This window comes from Dendrobates tinctorius, unplaced genomic scaffold, assembly GCF_039654945.1.
Source record: "Dendrobates tinctorius isolate UK_male_01 unplaced genomic scaffold, ASM3965494v1 ptg000256l, whole genome shotgun sequence".
Lineage (NCBI taxonomy): Eukaryota > Metazoa > Chordata > Amphibia > Anura > Dendrobatidae > Dendrobates > Dendrobates tinctorius.
The window spans coordinates 2,394,450-2,408,121 of record NW_027361923.1 but is presented as its reverse complement, the minus strand read 5'-3'; the positions used below and the strand labels follow the sequence as shown (position 1 = coordinate 2,408,121).

At 49.1% G+C, this 13,672-nt stretch overlaps 1 protein-coding gene across 2 annotated transcripts in view; it reads right to left on the bottom strand.

Annotated features, from left to right (window-relative positions):
* Nucleotides 1–13,672, bottom strand: part of DYNC2H1 (dynein cytoplasmic 2 heavy chain 1) — a 537,791-nt gene that overhangs the window by 187,177 nt on the left and 336,942 nt on the right. For both annotated transcript variants that reach the window (XM_073558365.1, XM_073558366.1), the window contains exons 77-78: nt 10,958–11,083; nt 5,738–5,848 (exon numbers count right to left, since the gene is read on the bottom strand). In XM_073558365.1, coding sequence (XP_073414466.1) covers nt 5,738–5,848; nt 10,958–11,083 — 237 coding nt within the window. The remainder of the gene's footprint in view (nt 1–5,737; nt 5,849–10,957; nt 11,084–13,672) is intronic.

Genomic DNA, 13,672 nt, shown 5'->3' with positions numbered 1-13,672 from the left:
TGGAGGATTAATTTCTAATAATTATTTTTTTTCTGTTTATTATTATTATTTCCTCAATGACATGCTGATCATAAGGGTGTTGTTGGTAGGGACACATCTGAACAGCAATAATGACAAGCTAATTGAAGATCTGTCCAGCCAATAGGTCATCGATATAAGATCGTGGGGAGCAGACACCTGACACCCCTCGATCAGCTGAAATCTGCTGGGGTGCAGATGGGTATAAGCAAAATATATAGACTGTGACTGATTTATCATAGGAGAGACTGTGGGAGCCATCATACGTGTGTGGAGAAGCTGCTGGGATCAAACTGTTGAGGGGGGTTTGGAGGCATCATACTGTGCAGGGGTACTGTAGCAGTCCATATGTTTATATACACTGCTCAAAAACATGGGAACACTAAGATACCACATTCTAGATATCTCTGAATGAAATATTCCAGTTGAAATCTTTATTCATTACATAGTGGCATGCGTTGAGAACAATAAATCATAAAAATGATCAATGTAAATCCATATTAATTTCCCATGAAGGTCTGGAATTGGAATGATACTCAAAATCAAAGTGGAAAATCAAATTACAGGCTGATCCAACTTCAGTGGAAATGCCTCAAGACAAGGAAATGATGCTCAGTAGAGTGTGTGGCCTCCACGTGCCTGTATGACCTCCCAACAACGCCTGGACATGCTCCTGATAAGGCGGTGTATGGTCTCCTGAGGGATCTCCTCCCAGACCTGGACTAAAGCATCCGCCATCTCCTGGACAGTCTGTGGTGCAACGTGATGTTGGTGGATGGAGCGAGACATGATGACCCAGATGTGCTCAATCGGATTCAGGTCTGGGGAACGGGCAGGCCAGCCCATAGCTTTAATGCCTTAATCTTGCAGGAACTGCTGACACACTCCAGCCACGAGGTCTGGCATTGTCCTGCATTAGGAGGAACCCAGGGCCAACCGCACCAGCATATGGTCCCACAAGGGGTGTGAGGATCTCATCTTGGTACCTAATGGCAGTCAGTAACTCTGGCGAGCACATGGAGGGCTATGCGGCCCTCCAAAGAAATGCCATCCCACACCATTACTGACCCACTACCAAACCGGTCATGCTGAAGGATGTTGCAGGCAGCAGATGGCTCTCCAAGGCATCTCCAGACTATGCCACGTCTGTCACATGTGCTCAGTGTGAACCTGCTTTCATCTGTGAAGAGCACAGGGCGCCAGTGGTGAATTTGCCAATCCTGGTATTCTGTGGCAAATGCCAAGCGTCCTGCACGGTGTTGGGCTGTGAGCACAACCCCCATCTGTGGACATCGGGCCCTCAGACCATCCTCATGGAGTCAGTTTCTAACCGTTTGTGCAGACACATGCACATTTGTGGCCTGCTGGAGGTCATTTTGCAGGGCTCTGGCAGTGCTCCTCCTGTTCCTCCTTGCACAAAGGCTGAGGTAGCAGTCCTGCTGCTGGGTTGTTGCCCTCCTACGGCCCCCTCCACGTCTCCTGGTGTACTGGTATATCCCTATTTTTTATATTATTTTTAACATTCTATCTTTTACTATTGATGCAGCATAGGCAGCATCAATAGTAAAAAGTTGGTCACACTTGTCAAGCGCTATGCTTGACAAGTGTGACCAACCTGTCAATCACTTTTCCAAGCGATGCTTCAAATCGCTTGGAAAAGCGCACGCATTCTGCAAGCTAAAAAGGCTTGCAAAACGCTTGTGTTTTGCGGGAAAACGCATGCGAATTCCGCATGTGTTTTACCCACGGCAGGGAGTTGCTGAAATGCAGCAGACATTTCCGCAGCATTTCTGCAACGTGGGTACTTAGCCTAAGGCTATGTGCACACGCTGCGGATTAGGTGCGGATTCATCCGTGCGGATTTTGTAAAATCCGCAGGTGAAACCGCAGGTCAAAATACCTGCGGTTTTACCTGCGGATTTCTCTGCGGTTTTGCCCTGCGGTTTTTCATCTCCTCAATGGAGGAGATGGCAAACCGCAGGAGAATCCGCAGAAAGAATTGACATGTCAATTCTTTCTGCGGATTGAAAACCGCAGATAATCCGCGCGGAAAATTCCGCACCGTCTGCATTGCGGTTTTTGATTCCCATAGGGAATCATGGTACTGTACACCGCAGTAGAAACTGCTGCGGGTCCGCAGCGGCCAAAACCGCTGCGGAACCGCAGCAAAATCCGCAGCGTGTGCACACAGCCTTACAGTAAGCTCCCAGCAACTTCTCCACACGCTGTATGATGGCTCACAGTCTCCCCCCACCCACTTACAGCATGATTTCCCCACAGCCCCCAACACAGTATGATGTCCCCACAGGATGATTTCAACACAACCCCACCACTCAGGATGATGTTCCCACAGTCCTTCCACACAGTATGATAGACCCCACAACTCCCCCACACATGGTATGATGGTTCCAAAGCCCCCTACACAGTACAACTGTTCCACAGCCCCCACACAGAGTATGATGCTCCCACAACTGCCCAGAATGTACAATGCACCCCCCTCAAAAAACAGACAAAATGATTGTCCCACGGCTTCCTCAAACTCTCATGGTCTCCACCGCCCTACAATGCACCCACAGCACCTCCATACAATATAATGTACGCACAGCCCCCACACACACAGTATGATGTCCCCACAGCGCCCCCCCACACACAGTATGATGTCCCCACAGCCCCCCACACACAGAATGATGTCCCCTCAGCCCCCACACACACACAGTATGATGTCCCCACAGCCCCCCCCACACAGTATGATGTCCCCACAGCCCCCCCACACACAGTATGATGTCCCCACAGCCCCCCACACACAGTATGATGTCCCCACAGCCCGCCATGCCGTATGATGTCCCCACAGCCCCCCACACACAGTATGATGTCCCCACAGCCCCCCACACACAGTATGATGTCCCCACAGCCCCCCACACACAGTATGATGTCCCCACAGCCCGCCATGCCGTATGATGTCTTCACAGTAATTAAGATGTAAATAGGGGGTTGGTATACAGAAGTGTATAGTGAATAGACAGAAGTATTTGCTGAAGGATACACTTGTTATATATTTATTTGCCTGTCATAAACCCGCTTTGTTGAGAGCAGAATTATCGGCTTTTAGTAAAGCTATAGTAAGATTCTGATGTAATAAGCTGAAATTTGCCAGAAATTTAGTATAATAATTAAGCAGAGAAACAAAGTGCAAAGCTCTTGATTTCCCAGGTATTCTCGCTGCGGTGTTTTGTGCCCTGAATAGACGCTGGTTATGTAAAAAACAGAGCTACAAACACTTCTCAGCTGGAGGAAATGGCAGCGACAGCCCTGCGCTCCCCGCCTGATCTTCTTGCGCTCGTGTCTTTATATTCTGAGGTCTCAGATATGTGACGGCTCCAGAGCAGACGTCTATTGAGGACGCTCCACTCGATAGATTAGAGAGCGGCAGCGTTTCCAGAAAGAATACGGGTTTTGTGTGTAAAAAAAAAAAAAAAAATCTAAGAGAATATTAATTAATCCTATGACTGCGAGAAAGGAATCCAATTACAAGCTGTTGATCACAAGGGTCGATCAATATTCGGCATTTGGCCCGTGTATTGTCTGGCTGGATGGCATGAACCATGACGTATCGTACACGGTGCGGCTGTACTATTTCATAGCTAGGAAACAGAAAATACGTGCACCCGAAATCATGTAAAATGAGACATCGGAAAAGGGAAACACTAGGGCTGGAGGAAAGTCAGCAGGGATTAGCCAGACATCTACCTCCTCCTCCACAAGACTCAGACAACTGGACAATGTCATACCGGGGTATTGCCATCACTTCCATAGAGGGTAGGACACACTCACAGCTTTCGAAGATGGCATGCTTTTCTTGCAGATCCTTTGCATGGACATAGGGAATTTGCAGAAAAATATAAATTAGGCTAAGGGCAGACGGTGTCTGTGGCTACTGATGGGTGCATACACTCAGGAGGAATACACCTCACACTGGATTGACTAGCCAGGTCATTGCTTGCGTTGAGAAACAGGTGTCTCCGTGGCTTGTGTTTTGCATGTTTTTACATATTCCCCATAAGGGATGGGGGCAGTGCTCTAGAATCACTGCGTTGAGAAACATGTGATGGTGTCTCCGCAGTGTTGGATGTTGATCTCCATGAGTTCATTCATCCTCATTTTTCACAGTCTTCTACTAGGTATTGCTCCTACTGGCCAGTTTCCTACTCCACACTAATGAGGGGCTATACCCCGAAACAGCTGTCTGTGGATGGATACCATGTTTTGGCATAGGTGGTTTCCTTCATTGGAGACTGCCCTTCCCGTGGTTGTTCCTTCCCGGGGAAAGACCTGGCTAGTCATTGCTTGCGTTGCGAAACATATGATGGTGTCTCCGCGGCTTGTGTTTTGCATATTTCACACTGGATTGATGCCTAGACTTATATAGTGGAAGGTTTTTGTAATCGAAACCATAATGGGCTGTTTTCTTACCCATGCAGATAGTTATGGTATATGCAAATGCACACAGGCGAGATGGACCAGACAGGAGACATTTTTGTCCTCCATTTGGTGGCTATGGGAACACTAAATTATACGTCAGTGTAAAGTTTATAGGGGGAATTTTACCCAAGTGCACGACTATTCTACACAAAACTGGAAAATCTGAGAAAAAAAAAAGCGGCACTCACCATCCATAAGATGTTTGTTTTATTTTTGTAACATTAATACATGAGGAGGAGGAAACGGGGTGCTTTTTGGACGACTGCCATTTCGCATATCATAAAACGTCTATGGGTCCCAACACGTGTGGCACTCATGATCTATTTTATGGATGGTGAGTGCCACTTAGTTTTTCTTACATTTTCCAGTTTTAAGCACCATATATTACAGCGGTTTCAGTGTTTGACAAGTGTTTCAATCCACACACCCAACCTGAACATTCCCTTATCTTGCTGGATATGTACGCCCTCATATAATAAGCAAGCACTTTGATAGAGACCATGCCTAGGTATTTAATAAAGCTAATAAGCGGATCATGTACAGGAGCTTAGCGAATAAGCGTGTAGTCAGGAGTCACTTTGGGCTTTTGCAGTCCGTTATGAAAAGAACTGCATCAGAAATGTGACTAGGCTGCAGACATTCCTCAAAGGATTCAGTTCCTAATTGCCTCATCAAAGGAGCATCCACCATCAGCCTTTAAACCTACCGCCTAATATTGTGTGGGTTCACCTGCTGAAACAAAGACCGCCCTGCCCCATCAAGGCAGGGTCTTCACATGGAATCCTGTGGAATCTGGGGACCCATGTCCTGTAGGTTGTAACGTGAAGTCTCCAAAGATTGGTCCTCATTTTTAAGCACATCCCACAGATCCTCTATTGGATTGAGATCTGGGGAAATTGGAGACCAAGTCATCAATTAGCCGTCTACATGATGAAAAATCAAATGTGACTCATCAGACCATGCTGCCATCTATCATTGCTCTGTGGCCCAGTTTTGACGTCCACTTTCCCATTGCAGGCTCTTTTAGTGTAGACGGGTCAGTATTTTTCAGCGAGCTAGTTGACACCTGGTGTCCTTCTTTGGGCAGGCAGTAACCCCTGGCCGGCTAACTGGTAGCTGTCCTGAACATGACAGGCAGCAGTTTTATACTTATTATCTTATTACTTCAGAGAGTGCAGAATATTTGATAGCCCACAATGTATTAAACGCTGGTCTCAGATTAATGAAATGTAAGTCTTACCTCGTAGGTAATCTTCAGACTTGATTGCAGCAATATTGGGGTAAATTTTGGGTGAACTTCTGCAGTGAGCCAGAGACGGAAAGTAGATTTCGGTTGCAGAGTGTTTAGCTCCTGTAAAATGACAGACAGCAGGTCTTAGTCTATGCACATTAGACATTGCTATGTATATATATATATATATATACATATATATACACATATTATATATATATATATATATATATATATATATACATAAGGCTAGTTTCACACTAGCGTATGGAGGAGCTGTCGAGGGATGCTGACTTCCTCCGTGAAGCTCTGCCCCCTGTCGCGCTTCCTCCGTTCAGCTCCGCCTATATCGGCATGCGGCCTGCATACCCTATCTTTAGCATTGGGTACGCAGGCCATGCCAATGTATGTGGATACCTCCGCATGCGTCATTTTGACGGTTCAGCGACCTGCGCCGAACGTAACGTGTTGGATTTTGTTGCGGTCGCCGCACCGTCAAAATGACGCATGCGGAGGCATCCGCATACATCGGCATGGCCTGCGTACCCAATGCTAAAGATAGAGTACGCAGGCCGCATGCCGACGTAGGCGGAGCTGAACGGAGGAGGCGCGGCAGGGGCGGAGCTTCACGGAGGAAGTCCCCATCCCTCCGCAGCTCCTCCATACGCTAATGTGAAACTAAAAAAAAAAATCCAAAAAGAAATAGGACCAAAGAGCAATAAATAAAATAGGTAAATTTTATTGTTTACAAAAATTGAATAGAAAGTAATATATGATAAAAAATATGAAAAAGTGAGTCAATGACACCTAGATGCCACATTCAGACTGGGTCTAGTATATAAAAGGCAAGTTAGTTGATAAAATCCATATAAAACATATACCCAAAAAATATACAATTGGCCATAAGAGAACAGCAAGTGTGGAGATATAAATAAACAATAGCTGCCAGATAGAAAGTTTATAAGTACGGTAGTTGAAAAAGTAAATATCTCTCAATTTAGTGAGTATAAAGTGCAATATAGGTGGTCCAATACGGACCAACAATTAATTGTGCATGAAAGATAATATACCCTGACAGCGAAAACAACATTCAGTAATATCGGCCATAAGAATACATAGAGAAGGTATATGGAGGTAAGTAAAATAATGAATGCATATAGCCAAAGACCAACCTTGCTTAAATGTGGACAGGAGGACCCCAACGCATGTGTCGCTTCTTTGCTTCTTATATATTACTTTCTATTCAATTTTTGTAAACAATAAAATTTACATATTTTATTTATTGCTCTTTGGTCGTATTTTTTCTTTTTGGATTTTTGCTGTACTCTTATGGATGAGCTTTAATGTATTTAGCTTTTTTTTGGGATTAGTGTGAAACTAGCCTAACTAGGCCAATAAACCTATGCTATGGCGTATATCGCCATGAAAAGTAAACTCTTGGGTTTAAAAAAGAAAAAACTTAATAAAATTAAAATAAATTTAGCCACAACTTAAATTCTATGACGTATATAATTATAAATGATGACGAAAAATATATAACTTTCTTCAAACCAAAACTACATTAGTCACAAAAGAGCGCACAGCTCACCTGCCCTTGGTCATTAAGGAGCGCACAGCTCCCCTGCCCTTGGTCATTAAGGAGCGCACAGCTCCCCTGCCCTTGGTCATTAAGGAGCGCACAGCTCACCTGCCCTTGGTCATTAAGGAGTGCACAGCTCCCCTGCCCTTGGTCATTAAGGAGTGCACAGCTCCCCTGCCCTTGGTCATTAAGGAGTGCACAAATCCCCTGCCCTTGGTCATTAAGGAGCGCACAGCACCCCTGCCCTTGGTCATTAAGGAGTGCACAGCTCCCCTGCCCTTGTTCATTAAGGAGTGCACAAATCCCCTGCCCTTGGTCATTAAGGAGTGCACAGCTCCCCTGCCCTTGGTCATTAAGGAGCGCACAGCACCCCTGCCCTTGGTCATTAAGGAGTGCACAGCTCCCCTGCCCTTGTTCATTAAGGAGTGCACAAATCCCCTGCCCTTGGTCATTAAGGAGCGCACAGCTCCCCTGCCCTTGGTCATTAAGGAGCGCACAGCTCCCCTGCCCTTGGTCATTAAGGAGTGCACAGCTCCCCTGCCCTTGGTCATTAAGGAGTGCACAGCTCCCCTGCCCTTGGTCATTAAGGAGCGCACAGCACCCCTGCCCTTGGTCATTAAGGAGTGCACAGCTCCCCTGCCCTGGGTCATTAATAATGAGCAAACAGATCCCCTGCCCTTGTTCATTAAGGAGTGCACAAATCCCCTGCCCTTGGTCATTAAGGAGTGCACAGCTCCCCTGCCCTTGGTCATTAAGGAGCGCACAGCACCCCTGCCCTTGGTCATTAAGGAGTGCACAGCTCCCCTGCCCTTGTTCATTAAGGAGTGCACAAATCCCCTGCCCTTGGTCATTAAGGAGTGCACAGCTTCCCTGCCCTTGGTCATTAAGGAGTGCACAGCTCCCCTGCCCTGGGTCATTAATAATGAGCAAACAGATCCCCTGCCCTTGGTCATTAAGGAGAGCACAGCTTCCCTGCCCTTGGTCATTAAGAAGCGCACAGCTGCCCTGCCCTTGGTCATTAAGGAGTTCACAGCTCCCCTGCCCTGGGTCATTAATAATGAGCAAACAGATCCCCTGCCCTTGGTCATTAAGGAGCGCACAGCTCACCTGCCCTTGGTCATTAAGGAGTGCACAAATCCCCTGCCCTTGGTCATTAAGGAGCGCACAGCTCCCCTGCCCTTGGTCATTAAGGAGCGCACAACTCCCCTGCCCTGAGTCATTAATGAGCGCAGAGCTCCCCTGCCCTTGGTCATTAAGGAGTGCACAGCTCCCCTGCCCTGAGTCATCAAGGAGCGCACGGCTCCCCTGCCCTTGGTCATTAAGGAGTGCACAGCTCCCCTGCCCTGGGTCATTAATAATGAGCAAACAGATCCCCTGCCCTTGGTCATTAAGGAGCGCACAGATCCCCTGGCCTTGGTCATTAAGGAGCGCACAGCTCACCTGCCCTTGGTCATTAAGGAGTGCACAGCTCCCCTGCCCTTGGTCATTAAGGAGCGCACAACTCCCCTGCCCTTGGTCAATAAGGAGCGCACAGCTCCCCTGCCCTTGGTCATTAAGGAGCGCACAGCTCCCCTGCCCTTGTTCATTAAGGAGCGCACAACTCCCCTGCCCTGAGTCATTAAGGAGCACACAGCTCCCCTGCCCTTGGTCATTAAGGAGCGCACAGCTCCCCTGCCCTTGGTCATTAAGGAGTGCACAGCTCCCCTGCCCTTGGTCATTAAGGAGTGCACAGCTCCCCTGCCCTTGTTCATTAAGGAGCGCACAAATCCCCTGCCCTTGGTCATCAAGGAGTGCAGAGCTCCCCTGCCCTTGGTCATTAAGGAGCGCACAGCTCCCCTGCCCTTGGTCATTAAGGAGTGCATAGCTCCCCTGTCCTTGGTCATTAAGGAGTGCACAGCTCCCCTGCCCTTGGTCATTAAGGAGTGCACAGCTCCCCTCCCCTTGGCCATTAAGGAGCGCACAGCTCCCCTGCCCTTGGTCATTAAGGAGCGCTAGCTCCCCTGCCCTTGGTCATTAATGAACACACAGCTCTCCTGCCCTTGGTCAATAAGGAGTTCACAGCTCCCCTGCCCTTGGTCATCAAGGAGTTCACAGCTCCCCTGCCCTGGGTCATTAAGGAGTGGACAGCTTCCCTGCCCTGGGTCATTAATAATGAGCACCCAGATCCCCTGCCCTTGGTCATCAAGGAGATCATAGCTCTCCTGCCTTTGGTCATTAAGGAGCGGACAGCTCCCCTGTCCTTGGTCATTAAGAAGTGCACAGCTCCTCTGCCCTTGGTCATTAAGGAGCGCACAGCTCCCCTGCCCTTGGTCTTTAAGGAGCGCACAGCTCCCCTGCCCTTGGTCATTAAGGAGCGCACAGCTCCCCTGCCCTTGGTCATTAAGGAGCGCACAGCTCCCCTGTCCTTGGTCATTAAGGAGTGCACAGCTCCCCTGCCCTTGGTCATTAAGGAGCGCACAGCTCCCTTGCCCTTGGTCATTAAGGAGCGCACAGCTCCCCTGTCCTGGGTCATTAAGGAGTGCACAGCTCCCCTGCCCTTGGTCATTAAGGAGCGCACAGCTCCCTTGCCCTTGGTCATTAAGGAGCGCACAGCTCCCCTGTCCTTGGTCATTAAGGAGTGCACAGCTCCCCTGCCCTTGGTCATTAAGGAGCGCACAGCTCCCTTGCCCTTGGTCATTAAGGAGCGCACAGCTCCCCTGTCCTGGGTCATTAAGGAGTGCACAGCTCCCCTGCCCTTGGTCATTAAGGAGCGCACAGCTCCCTTGCCCTTGGTCATTAAGGAGTGCACAGCTCCCCTGCCCTTGGTCATTAAGGAGCGCTAGCTCCCCTGCCCTTGGTCATTAATGAACACACAGCTCTCCTGCCCTTGGTCAATAAGGAGCTCCCCTGCCCTTGGTCATCAAGGAGTTCACAGCTCCCCTGCCCTTGGTCATCAAGGAGTTCACAGCTCCCCTGCCCTTGGTCATTAAGGAGCGCACAGCTTCCCTGCCCTTGGTCATTAATAATGAGCACACAGATCCCCTGCCCTGGGTCATCAAGGAGATCATAGCTCCCCTGCCTTTGGTCATTAAGGAGCGGACAGCTCCTCTGCCCACAGGTTTGCCTGTGCGCTCCTAAAGATGGACAGTTGGAACAGAGGAATGGTGGCCTCATTAGCCCAAATTGTGCTCTTCTGTGTAGTGGGGAACTTTGCCTCTTGGGCATGGCACAAGGGCAGAAACACTGAAGCTAGTTGGATTTAACGATCCATTCCAGAGCGGAATGAGCAGGCTGTAAAGCATGGAGCCAGCTCGCATCCAGTGCTCCAAGCCTAGGTAGCTGGCCACTCGGAGTCTGCAGGGTGACAAATAACCAATAAATTGCTTGTTTTAAAAGCACCTTGAAATTTTACCCATTTCTTGAAACAATCCCTTTAAAAGCCAAGTTTTGGCAGAAAAAAGTGTTATTCAATATTCAATACAGAACATTTTTGCAACCTTTCCGTGAAGCATGTCCCATGACTCGCACCCAGTTGTTTTCATGCTTCAGTGTCTACCACATAGCATTACACAATGTTTTCTTATCATTAATATGGGGTTTTCATGAATGGATAGTTCAGGAAAGTGAAAACTAAATATTATCACATGGAGACTTATTTTTGTTGGACTCGCCTTTTCCAAAACCGGCAGCCAAGAGATGACAAGATGCAGATTCTTCAGGCAGAGCCACTCTCCCTCCCGGGCGCACTCCCTCAGGGTCTGTATGGCCAGATCAGCTTGGCCTTGACCCATTGCCACCTGTGAAGAGAAATGAGCGATTGTAGATGCTTTATAAGGCTAATAAATCTGTAACTTCATAAAGTTTACGTAACGGGATTGTCCCATAAACACTATTACCTATCCCCATGAGAGCTGGTACATGCATGATAACTTGGGGGGCAGCTGTTGAAACCCCCAATGGTCCCAAGTATGAATGGTGCGCACGTGTGACCACCACTCCTAGCCGCAAATGCTCTCTACCTCTCCATTCACACAAGTGCTTTAGGACTCCATTTCTGGGGACTGTCAACGCCTGAGCCATGGTAGATTTACCATTTGCCCATCAATAGGTATATACAGTATATGGTCTATGAGACAAGCACTTAAAGGGAATCTGTCAGCAGGATTTCACACCCCCAAACTTTTATGTGCACATAAAGCGCTTTGAAAGACAAATCTGGCAATACCCTTAACATGGCTGATCTACTCCTCAGTTACTTAGAAATCAGTGTTTGAATTTATATGCAAATTAGTCTGAAGAGCTATGGTAGATCTGAAGCCTCTGTCACTCCAGATCTATTCCCTGCACAGCGTTGTCTCCTCCTGCTTGACTGATGGCCTCTATGATGTGTGACTTCAGAGAAAGGAGTAGACTTGTCACGTCCGCCATGTCTGTTTGTCTCAAGAACTCCTGGAGCGATGTGCATGCGCATGTTTTGTCTGCTGTCCTGCATGTTCGCTAGAGCTGTGTGCAGACTCACCTCATGTCTGAGCTGCAGGATCCCTGCGTTTCTGCTCTGCCTTCTGTGATCTTCTCGTCATGTCTGGAGTCCTTGATCATGTGATGTTTCTTAAGATCCTGCACTGTCTGGTTCTGCAATCATCTCGTCATGTCTAGAATCCCGGATCATGTGTTCTTCCTAGGATCCTGCACTGGTTGGTTCGGTGATCATCTCGTCATGTCTGAAACCCTGATCATGTGACGTTTCCTAAGATCCTGCACTGTCTGGTTCTGCTATCATCTCGTCATGTCTAGAATCCCGGAAGTTCTCCCTTGGTCCTGACCTGGAGGAGGAGGTGCTATGCCCTATATCAGGCCGCCTCTTCCTATGCTCAGGGCCTGATTATTGTGTTGCTTCCCTGCAAGGCTCTGGGTCTGTGGGGTTGCTCCCCCTATTCTGTGCCCTTGCACTTTGCTCTGTAGTGCGTCTCTGCACACGCTCCGTGCTCGTATTCCGCCTCTTGTCTTGTGCCATGTCTTGTGTTGTCTCTCGTGCCATGTTTGTCTTTGCCTTGCTTTGCCTTGTAGTCCTTCTGCTGTTCTTTGTCTTAGTCTGTTTTGCTATGTCTCGCCTTAGCTATGCTTTGACTTGTAGTCCTTCCTTTGTTCTCTGCCTCGCCTGTTTTGCCAGGTCTTGCTTTTGCTATTCCTTGCTTTGTGTTCCTCCCTATGGTCTCAGTCTTTGCTTGCTCTGCCTCGCTCTCTCCTATGGTGCTCTGTAGTGCTCCCTGGCACACGCACCATTTCTCCTCTCCTTAGTGCTCGTTTCTTTGTCTAGTCCCAAGGTCTTCCCTTGGCCCGGCTCTGGGCTTCTGCCTACGCTCCGCTGCTAGACTCTGTCCTCTCTCTGACCTGGCTCTGTTTCTGCCTGTATTCCTTGCCTTGTTCCCTGCCTTGTCCTTGCATTGAACCCCGGCGTGGGTTCCCCTTGGCCGTCTCCTGTGCCGTGGTAAGTGCCACGTGTTTGTGTACAGCCGTGTGTACTGGCCAGTGTGGCGTGCCCCCTGCGTGGCTCCTAGCACGCAGCCCTTCCTTGTGCCCTGGCGTGGCTCCTAGCACGCACCCTGCCCTGAACCTGGCGTGGCTCCTAGCACGAAGGTTCCTTTGCCCCCTCCTGTGCCTTAGTCGTGCCTCGTGCTGGCGTTACAGCCGTGTGCATTGGCCAGTGAGGTGTGCGTCCCTGCGTAGCTCCTAGCACGCAGCCCTGCTCTGAACCCTGGCGTGTCTCTACACGCACTCTGTCTTGTGCCTTGGCGTGTCTCTACACGCACTCTGTCTTGTGCCTTGGCGTGTCTCTACACGCACTCTGTCTTGTGCCTTGGCGTGTCTCTACACGCACTCTGTCTTGTGCCTTGGCGTGTCTCTACACGCACTCTGTCTTGTGCCTTGGCGTGTCTCTACACGCACTCTGTCTTGTACCTTGGCGTGTCTCTACACGCACTCTGTCTTGTACCTTGGCGTGTCTCTACACGCACTCTGTCTTATACCTTGTACCTTGGCGTGTCTCTACACGCACTGTCTTATTCTATGCTTTGGCGTGGCTACACACGCACCCTGTCTCGTTTGCGAACCTTGGCGTGTCCCCTACACACGCACCTCGCTTTGAACCCTGGCGTGTCCCCTACACACGCACCTTGCCTTGCACCTAGTCTTGAACCCTGGCGTGTCCCCTACACACGCACCTAGCCTTGGACCCTGGCGTGTCCCCTACACACGCACCTAGCCTTGGACCTTGGCGTGTTCCCTAAACACGCACCCTGCTTGGATATCTGTCGTGCCTCCTTGCCTGAACCCTGGTTTGCCTGCCGGATGCCCGGAACCTGCCGACCGTTGCCAGAGGTCCGGAA